The sequence below is a fragment of the Drosophila rhopaloa genome, unplaced genomic scaffold, assembly GCF_018152115.1.
Source record: "Drosophila rhopaloa isolate 14029-0021.01 unplaced genomic scaffold, ASM1815211v1 contig_190, whole genome shotgun sequence".
NCBI classification, from domain to species: domain Eukaryota; kingdom Metazoa; phylum Arthropoda; class Insecta; order Diptera; family Drosophilidae; genus Drosophila; species Drosophila rhopaloa.
This window is the reverse complement of record NW_025335073.1, coordinates 531,251-542,586: the sequence shown is the minus strand read 5'-3', so window position 1 is coordinate 542,586 and position 11,336 is coordinate 531,251. Positions and strand designations below refer to the sequence as shown.

Sequence of the window (11,336 nt, the reverse complement as noted above, 5' to 3'; positions counted from 1 at the left end):
AAAGGTTAATTTCCAAGTTCTGTACTTATTTATAATAACTTTTCCAAGCGTTATTTTTAAAAATTTGAAGTTAGGGTGGGTTATGGTACATGCCTAATTATATAAAAAAAATATTAAAAACAAAAATTGTATAAGTTATTATATGTTATGTATGAACCTACCTGGGACATCTACCAATAACTGAGATGCTGAAGAAAGATCTACATAAAAGTTATATGGACAAAAGGTGCAAAAGAAACCTCCACTATATAGCCTCCTATATCAGCGAGAAGACCTCAAATGCAGTAGCTGACAAAATTGTTGAGCTGGTCGGGAAAGATAATTGTTATGTTGTTCCGGTAATTAGGAGCCACGGTATTGAAAGGACAAAAGCTATAAAGGAAAAACCAAAAACGAGGAAAACAAAAAGTAACGGCGAGGCGTGCCATTGCCTCTTTGAAGAAAATTTAACTTTACTACGAATACTCACTTACCCAGGGAATCCATACAATAAAAATCGAATCGTTTAATCAAATTCTTTATTTACAAAAAAATAAAATACAGTAACATGTTTTATAAAGCAAAAATTTTGTTTTTAAAATAAAGTAGCGATTATGTCTGCAATGTATCATCTAATTCTTCTTCTTTTATAATGGACTGGGATGCTGAACGTTTTAAAACTTTTGTTACTACGTCGTTTAATGAGTCCCTAGCTCCAGATTCTAAAAGGTCTAAAATTTTTGAAAAAGTCGATTCGTCAGATCTTAACTTTAAAATGGAAATTAACGCTAGCTCTGAATTTGATTTTACGTATCCATTTTTTTCCTTAGTGCCATTGACTAACATGGGGACCAAATATTTAAAGACATCAAAATTAATTTGATCAGCTGTTAAACTTTTAGATAGGTGGGTACAACTTTTTGCGACCAACTGTTTGACATCATTGCTAGAATGATTCATAGCTCTAGCTAGTGCAATTATAACATTTAAAGGAAGTTCATCACTTTTGACAAGATAGTGCTCCAAAAGATAAGTGGCAGCTCTTATTGCATTACAGGCAATCGGCACTTTTTCTGATAAAATATGGACCAACACGAATGATGTTATTTTATCATGCAAATTTGATGTTAGTACTTCGTTGGGACATTCTTTTAAGGCAACGAATAACACAATTGTGTGCCCATGCTTTACTATTAAATCATCTGTATTATCCGCCAAAATTAAATTAGTAAATAAGTCATCAACTTGTCCGGGCGCCATGTACTTTAACATGGCTCCCAAGCATCCGCCAACAGCGTTTCGAGTTATATCTTCTTGATGGCCCAGCATATTTAAAAGGGTTACATAAATTTGTTTTTGTATTGGATCAGACATTTTATCTCCAGATCGACTTAGAATACTGCGAAGAGCATGGAGCATTGTTTCTCTAACAGAAGAATCATCTGAATTTTTTATACCATTATGAATTTCATTAAATAATGGATCCGCTCTAGAGTGAATTGCTACTAATTCAGAAAGAGCTTTACCGGCTTTCATCCTTACGTTTCTGTTTTGATCATGCAACGCTTTAAGAAATGTGGTTTGAAGTTGTGGTAAGAACTGTTTTAATAAAACGCCAACTTTATGAAGTAAAATTGACAAAGTTTCCAATACAGCAGCTTTAACCGCTGCATTAAAACGGTCTCCTAGAATTCGAATCAATGGACCAGTTATATGTACTACAGAAGGCTGTAATGATTGTGCGTTAGTTAGGAAAATAACTTCACCAAGTCCTTGTGCTGCGTTTTCCTTTTCCTCTGGTAATCCATTTAAAATAGCTTCACGAAAAACGGGTAACAAAGGAGTTATTCCTTTTGGCAAACAAAATCCCGGAAGCTCCGGTCCTTTAAGTTCGCTTGCTGCAAACCTAACTGCTTGACGAACATCAGATACGTGGGAGATTTGCTGTGCGGCGTTGAGGCCTTTAATTACAGCACTGAGAGCCTCCCATGATTTCTGTAATATATCTTTATCATTATCAACCATCAATTTAAGTAAGCATCTTAAAAGTTGAGGAATGTATTGCGAGTAATTTCCTGGTGAATGTATGCAAAATGCAGAAAGCAAACTTGCTGAGGATTTTCGAGTACATAAATTAGAAGAATTTCCTGAAATAAGCAGTGTATCCATTATTGTTCTAATTCCAGTTTCGTCTGTTACTGATAATATAACAGTTTGACAATAATCAATCTCTTGGAGTTCATGCGGAGTTCCATAGGCGTCTGATAGAGCCTCTAATAACGCAGATAATATTTTTGGCAAGTATTTAGTTAGTGCTTCACCAGCAACAGATACAAGAATTGATAAGGCTTTTGTATTAACTGGTGGGGATGTTAACTGGGGCACAAGATATGGTAATACTACTCTTGATTTAATAGACATAACTTGTCTAAGTCCATCTAATGTATTCTCAGCAACAGAAGGGTCCGGGTCTGAGAGGCCCTCTAGCATAAACGGCAGAATATCATCCAACGCCCGAGAGCCTACTGTGCTATGTAAAGATTCAAATGTTTTTGCTGCTGCTTCTCGAACTTCAGGTAAGGGATCGCACAAAGCCTTGCGGACTGTAGGAACCAAACTGTGTACAAAAGTTAGAACCATTTCTTTTGATGTAGAGCCCATTATTTCAGATAAGCCTATGCAGACTCCTTGACGTTGATCAGGATGATCAGAGTTTAATCCATTTTCAAGAATAGGAATGATTTCTGGTAAAACTCGTTCTCCTAGTTTTCTTACCAAATCACCTAAAGTTCGAGCAGCCACTTGTCTTTTATCATAGCTTGTGCTAGCTAAGCATCCTAGAAGTAAACCAAAAAGAGTCGGTAGAATTTCTCGCAGAGTCCTCGGAGTATTTGTCACAACCACTTTCCAAACATGTAATGCAGCTTGACGCACCATCAATGAAACGTCACTTCGTCCCATGTAAAGTCCAGATAATACTCTATTTCTACGTTCATCGCCTAAAAAGCGAATAATTGCTGTATGTGAATGTTCGGTACCAAAATTATCGTCTTCACTTGCTGTTTCTGTAGTCATCTTTCCTGATACTCCAGATATACGATATAATAAATCTCCTAGTAATTGAACTGAACTATACCTTATGCGCCAATTATCATCAAAAAGTCCCTTTTCAAGCTCGGGAAGTAAAAGCGCTACTGCTGTTTCTGCATATAAATTGACAATACGCTGACCTGCCTTTAGGGCTGTATCACGGACATATTCGCTTTCATCTGCCAAGGCTTTTAAGATTGGATTAATAATTTGCCCGATATATGGTGTAAATTCTTCTGGAAATGCTCCCGGCATATATATAAACATCATTATGTATCCATCTTTTACGTGAGGAGCAATATCTACTCTTTCAGCAGTCAAAATTATCTCCGGCATAAGTTTATGCATCTTTTCGACACCAAGTCCTCCAACTACCTCGGAGAGTCCTTGTGCTGCTCCACTGCGGTCCACACTGCTAGATTCGGAAGTTAAAGTTTCCATTAGCCATGGTAACAAATTTTCAAATGAACTTTCTCCCATACCCTTTACCATTGCGCCAAGGGCTCGAGCTGACACAGCTCGTACTTCAGGAACTGGATCTAGCAAAGATGATTTTAGGCCAGGAATTATACTTGGTAAATAGGGTGCTAAATCTTTTTGGTCCGTTAGTGAATACATATTTCCTATTATTTGAGCAGCCATTTTTCTCGTTTCTGTAGATCGGTCCATAAAGGCACGTTGAACCACTGGCATAATTAAAGCTAATGAGGGAGCATCAATAAAATGAACAAATTTAGTTTTTAGTAAGCTTTGCAGACAAGTTGACGTATTGTTAGAAGGATCCTCCAATGCATCCAAAAGAACGGGAACAATAGCTTGAATTTCAGGATTTTTAATAACGGACCCTATTACTTTAAGAGCTTCCGCACCAGATTCTTGTACTTTAGTGTGAGAATCTCCCAAGACTTCAATGAGTTTTGGTACTATACTAGGAAGACAAGATGATAATTGTTTTGGTGCACAGAACGCCATTGCACCTAATAATTCAACTGATGCAGTTTTTGTTCTCCATGAATCTTCATCGAGAGCTTCTAAAAGAGAAGGAAGTACTAGTTTAACTCCATGTGCGGACAGTTTTCCCATAACTACTTTTGCAGTGTCATCGGCTGCCTGTCTTACATACTGGGAAGGATCACCAAAGCATTGCAACAAATGTGGTAAGACATGAACTATATAAGGTTCAAATAAACGACCAAGTGTTGTACATAAAACTTCAAAAGCAAACAAAGCTCCCTCTCTGGATCTATAATTTTTTTTTTCTTGAATAAAAGCTGTTAGTTTTGACATTATGTCCAATTGTTTTAAAGATAAAATACCAAGACCTTTAACTATGCCAGCAATACCATATGCAGCTCCACGTCTCTCGCCATATTTATCAGATTTTGCTAGCGAATGTAATAATTTTTTGATCATTGCTGGGGCCTCATCTTTAACAGATGGCATAAGATGAGGTAAACAGTTCGACACCGCTTCTTGAACTTGTTGGGATGGAGTTGATAGTGCTGTTAATAATCTTTTAACAATTGGATCGATTCTCTTGTCACCCTTTTCCAAATGTCGTGCTAAAGAGCCCATAAGAATGACAACAGCTTGACGAATGTTGTCATAACTTTGCGATTTTGGTGCCTTATCAAGAAACTCTTCAAACACAGGTAACAAATTTACAATTGTTTGATTACCATGTAAATCAACTATCTTTAATGCAGCTGCTAACATTTCTTTGTGTACGATATCTTCTCGGTCACCAAGACCTTGAGATACCATAAAATGCATTATAATATTAATATCTTCAATAGATAATAAGGGAGCGATAGTAGAGAATGAAATAGCAACACCTCTTCGCGGTTTCCATTGGTCGGTAGCGGGCTCTATTTCACGGTCGAATTGATCTACTACTGGAGGTATTAGCGACAATTTATCATTGTAAATAGAAAATAATTTCCGTATTACGCATTTCCTTGACGTTTCATTATCAGCTATTAGTGGCAATAGTGATTCTGAAGCAGATTTTTGAACACATAGTTCGGGGTGTGTGATATCCCCAATAATATCGCCAAATCCTGGTAAAGGCAAGTTAGCCTGATTCCAAATTAAGGTGGCCAGTTCTCTATTTTCTTCTTCTGTATCATATTTTGCTATCCAAATTCGGTTTATAATAATTTTTTCAAGATAATTATCGTGTTTAATATGATCTACAATCGCGTCTATCATTATTTGCAATGATTGTAACGCAACTTTTCTGACAGAGTCAGTATTATATTGCAATGCTTGTAGAAGTAGATTTATAATCTGGTTATCTGGATTAGCACAGAAAATACCACCATTTGAAGATTTTGCAACTTCTAAAATGGCTGCAGAAGTTTGTTCTGCAAGTTTTTTGTTGTTTTTATAAAGATATAACAAAATTTCAAGCATACCAGCTCTTGGCATATATTTTGGCTTACAATTAATCGGAGCATTTGTATGCTTAGCTATAATATGTATGCCCTTCGAAATGAGTTCATCATTCGAATCTTTAACCAACAAAATTAATGATCGTTTAAGAAATTCAAACGCAAAAGAAAATGAAGGCGAATCAAGGAAGTTTGATTTAACAATATTGTCAAGATCCAATATGATATCTTCAATAGCTTTCTTTATATTAATGTCATATTCTTCTTTTAAAATGCATGATGGGTTTTGAAGTTTTATTGTAGCTACTGCAGTGGCGCGACCAAGTTTTGGTTGGAAAGTGAAGCACAGATTATGAAAAAATAGGTAAAGATTTGTAAGAACCTCTGCACTTAGTGGGCTTTTTGAAGCATTCAAAACATCGTCTAATAAAGTGTAAAAATATTGTGCCATTTCATCACCGTTTCCAGAACATGATGCTTTCAGTAAGCTTATTTTACTAATTAGTTTTTCATAAAGCTGATGAATCCGTAACTTTATTCGTAGTTCTTTTTCCATTTGATTTTTAATCTGTTCTTCCTGTTTTTGTGTATACTTTATAGTTTTCAATTTTCCTTCTTTTTCTCTTTTTTCATCGATTTCACGACGAAGTTGAATCTCTTCTAACTGTTCCTTGTAGCTATAAACTTTATTTTCTCTTTTAACACGAACTGTTTCGTATTGTGAGTCTATGTGAGGTATAACACTTTTATCATACAATTCTCCTTCTGGAGTCAAAAATGTCAAATATTCATCATTGGAAGCATGATAATTCGAAGAGTTAGAAAGATAGTTTTTGAAATGCATAACAACTAATGGGACAATAGAATTGGGACATATTCGAACCAGTGCTGATATGGTATTCTCGTATTGTGCATTAGCTTTAAAATGGTCGATGAATTCATAAACTATCTCATTTTTTTTAGCTAATATAAAATCTTTCGGATCCAAGTTAAAATTTTGCTGTATAGTTCTTTCCCATAAATATGCCTCATTCAATACAATTGCAGGATGATGTGATATAAGTAATAATTCCATAGCAACATCCAGAGATTGGTCATATGAAATATTTTTTAAGCTGGTCAATGCTTTTAATGCGTCTACATACGCCTGAGTCGAAGTTCCAAATTGGTCATTACAAGTATCTCCATCATTTTGAATGTTAACTAAATTAATACGCTTTCCAAATTCACATAAAGCTAATTTTACGAATTCTATTCCCTTCGAAGCACTAATAATTTTATTGACCTCCCCAGTAGTATATTTTCGAACTTTTACTGAACTGCTACATAAGTTAAAAACTAACGTTCGAACTAAGGGTTCCAACTCTCCTCTAATTTTGTCAGGATATGAATTGACCAATATTTTTATCATTAAAGATATATTACATAATGTCTCGGTCGGAGCGATTGCCGTAAACTTTTCATTAAAGAAATATTTTTTTTTCATATCAAAAACTGTGGTCCAAAAGAAGTTATAGTTTTCCGATGGCTTTTCTAAAGTAAGCATTATACAGGCAATACATGCGGCTTCAGAAAAATTACATAATTGCGAAGAGTTTTGCAATGCTTTAGTATAAAAAGAAATAAGATCAGGTATAATTGCACTATGGTTATTAATCTCAGTATTTTGAATTGATAAAAGAAGCCATTCAAGATAGCTTTGTCGAATTATTTGATTAGTGCTTTTCAGTCGAATTCCAGTTTTAAAAATATTGAGAATCACACTTGGTAACTCATTTCTAAATTTTTGAGTCCACAAGGCAAACATTTCCAAGGTGCAACAAATTACTTTTTCCTGCGTCTCACACTCTAGTGCTTTCCAAAATAAGGTAACTGCTTCATTTAAAATGTCAGGCATGTGGTCTTGATCTATGTTGTTAAAGCTTAAATAGCCCGCTCCCTGAAATAAAGAAAAAACATATATTACATTATCTACTTATATATATACTGATATCCGAAAATGATATCAGTTATGATAAGTTAAGTTTTTGTTATAGTTGTTTGCTTTGGTTAATTGTGTTAAATTATTTATTTATTTTTTTATATTTTTGGTAATTTTATAAAAAAAACAAGAGAGAACGCTATAGTCGGGTGCCCCGACTATCAGATACCCGTTACTCAGGTAAAGGGAGTGCGAGGGAGATGGAGATAGAAACTTTGATCACGCATAACTTTTTAACGAATGGTACGATTTGAAAAATTTCTTCTACATTTCGATAGGTATTGGTAAACACAATAAAACTGCATTTTTACTTTTCCGAAATATTTAAATTTTTAAAATCGTATATAAGCTATTGTGGGCGTTAAAGGGGGCGTGGCACCTTTTTGAAACAAACTTGCGCTGCGTAGGAACTCCTAGAATCTGCATGCAAAATGCCAATCTTCTAGCTTTTATAGTTTCCGAGATCTCAGCGTTCATACGGACAGACAGACAGACGGACAGACAGACGGACAGACGGACAGACGGACAGACGGACAGACGGACATGGCTATATCGACTCGGCTAGTGACCCTGATCAAGAATATATATACTTTATAGGGTCGGAAACGCTTCCTTCTAGCTGTTACATACTTTTGCACGAATACAATATACCCTTTTACTCTACGAGTAACGGGTATAATAAGTTCCTCCTTGTTTTTGTTTCTCTTTGGTATTGCTTATATCCTTTAATATTAAAAACATTTCATTATACTGTCATAGTTTTAGGAAAAGCTTTATAAAATAACAAAAGTTGTTAACATATAATTAAAAATAAATGAAATTTTTAAACAATTATTTCGATTTGATTAGGGGGGGCATTTGTTATGATATTCTTTTTATTTAATATAGTGTTTTGGCATTAATTAATTAATTACATTAAAATAAAAATATATATTATGTGACAGCTTCCCAGTTTTATCACATTAAACTGATTTCTATCTAGTCGGACTTTTTTATGCAATATATGTTATTAAGCAGTGCGTCATAAGGCAGCCATGCATCCCCGTGCACCCAAAATGATAAAATGACATAGCAAAGTTTTAAAAAGGGTTGTGCAAGAAAACAATAAACTATACGGCCTGGTCCAGGGATTATATATGAATTTTATTTTATTACAGGTTTTGCCAAAATTGAAAAGTCTAATTTTCTCGATATATAAATAAATTAGTCACGAAAATGAATTAAAAACATGTACAATTCTCATGAGGATTGAACAAAAGTATAGTAATACTTGTATTGTGAAATTATAACACATAACAAAAATTATGCTTTCCTTAAATACACACTAAAGTTTTCAAATTTGTCCAGATCAAAAATCAGTGAAAATAGCGTGTAGCAACTACGTTCCTCTTAATTGAGAAACAGGAAATTGTATTAAAATTAACAACAGGATATAGTAAAATACCCCATTAACAATAAAACAAATATACACAAAATTATGTCTCTAACTGAATGTCAATTGTTTTCTTGAACTAAATCCGAAGTAAAATAAAAAAGAAAGGAAGTAACTTCGGCAAGAAATAGTTTATATACCTATTTGATTTACTCGTGCAATTTTTATTAAAGTAAACAGTAATTCTAAAAACGTTTAAAATTATTATATTCAGAGACAAAGAAGTTTTATTTCTATTTTCTTGTTTACCGGTTGTTAAACTAAAACTTTAATTCTGAATTTTCAAAATAATAATATATTTCGGAGTATTTGGATATTGGTTAAGAAACAACGAAGTTATAATTTTGTTTCCGCTTTTTCCCGATTGTTTTTATGGGAACTATGTGATATAGTGGGAAGAGACGAAGTGTCATCAAAAAAGCGGAGGGACTTAGTTTGCGTAGAAACGAAAGGACGGACAGACAGACCGATTTGGCTAGATCGACTCGTCTGGTGATGCTGATCAAGAATATATATGTTTTATAGGGTCGGAAATGTGCCCTTCCCACTTCCCAACCGTTTCAACTTTTGACTGAAATTATAAATTATATATTTATAAATTATTTTTTGAGTTTTTCCGGCTGGAGGTCAACAATTAAAAAAATTTTTAAATAAAAGTTTTAAAATTTTTTTTTTTTTTTTCTAATATATTTTGGTTGCACTTCGGCAACCGTCTTCAGGGAAACTATAATCAACATAAAAACAAATAAAATAACATAACAACAACGATTTAGCGTCGCTTGTGAACAGTTGTGTTTACCTTTGTGCTCTGAGTTTTTGTATTTTTTCAGTGATTTTGTGCGAGTGTTTTGTGTTAATTTATTTACAAAGCTTAACTTAATATCTGTGTTAGAAATTTTAAATAGATCTCCCAGTAAACGGGTATGTGTTTAGAATTGTTTTAACATTTCTATTAGATTTGTTTAATCTCGTAGCTTTGTTAGTGTAATTTACGCTCTCTATACTTGCTAGAACTCTTTTACTCCCTCTCAATCTCTCTCGCTCTATTTTATAACTGTAATTTACTCTCTATTAACTTCTGGTAAACTTTTTCGTTTATTTCTCTAACTTTCTCTCTCTCTCTCTTGCATGCTTTACATTGCATTTGTTTATTGATTAAAGTTGTTGTGTTGCACAAGCCACGCTCAGTCGATATAAGATTTATTCTCTCGTGCTCTCTTTACTCGATTTAATTCGTGATCTCGCGCTCTTACTTTTTTCGTGTTTTGTCCCCTTGTGGTTTTTGGATTTGATCCCAGTGCCAAATTTACTTTGAGGTATTTTTCATATTCTTATTTTTTTATTTTGCTTTAAACTTACAATGGCTCTTGTCTGTTCTAAGAAAAATTGTACTCTTGCGTCATCAAATAAAGACCCTTTTTTTTTTTGCTGGCTCTGCGATTCGATGATGCACGTTAAATGTGCAGGATTTACTGGCAGAGTCAAAGATTTCATTGATCTTAATTCTGGTCTCATGTGGTCATGTGGGTCCTGCAAGGAAATGGTTGTTGAGATGAGCGGCTTTATGAGGCAGACTCGAGACAGCCTATTGAATATCTCAGGAGCTTTTAAACAACTCAATGAGGGGTTCAATTCCGTCTGTGCCCAGTTTAATAATAAAAAATTATTAACCGAGTCGCCTAAAGGTAAAAAAGCCAGTTTAACCGCCGTTAATATGATTGTGGGATCCACCCCAAATCCGAACTTGGTAGCAGCAGTTTCTGTTGACACAGGGGTAAATGAACCAACTGTGCCTATGGATACAGCTAGTTCGGGTGGAACCTCTGTTTCCAGAATAAAATCTACAGTACTGGCTAAGTCAAAGAATTCGTTGCCGACCGTACCTACAGGTACAGTAGGCACCGTTCCTGGTTCTCAGCCCAGTGTGGTTCAGACTGCTGCTGGGAGGTGTAAGATACTTTCAGTTGTTCCACAAAGGAAGCAATTATTACCACATCTGAGGATGTTTTGGAATTTATAAGTGAAAAATTCCCATCCGAGGATATGAAGTTCTGTCAAATAACTTTAATACTTATAGGACCGATCGCCCCTCACGTAGGGGGGGCGGTGTACTGATTGCTGTTACCTCTAGCCTAACATCCGAAAGAATTCTCACTCATATCCCAAACGAAATTGAATTTGTAAGTGTGAAAGTTTCCTTGCAACCTTTATCTATTGTTGTTACATGTTCCTATATTCCACCTGGCTCTGATCTAGTAATTTATGAGCAGCATAAAATACGTACTATCCCTTCTTTCTAACAGATACCTTTTGATTGTTTTGGGTGACTTAAATCTACCGGATATTTCTTGGTCTCCTCCCACTGACTCACTTGTCGCAATACCTTTATCCGCCCATGATTTTGTTGATGGCCTTTTAGAATTATCGTTACAGCAAGTAAGCTTTATACAAAATTCTATAA

General features: G+C 34.7%; 1 protein-coding gene across 1 annotated transcript in view; it reads right to left on the bottom strand.

The window, feature by feature from the left end:
• Nucleotides 1–504: 504 nt before the first annotated feature.
• LOC108045087 (eIF-2-alpha kinase activator GCN1) overlaps nucleotides 505–11,336 on the bottom strand; it is a 57,581-nt gene continuing 46,749 nt past the window's right edge. The window contains exon 4 of the mRNA XM_044459304.1: nucleotides 505–7,401. Coding sequence (XP_044315239.1) covers nucleotides 592–7,401 — 6,810 coding nt within the window. The 3' untranslated portion in view covers nucleotides 505–591. The remainder of the gene's footprint in view (nucleotides 7,402–11,336) is intronic.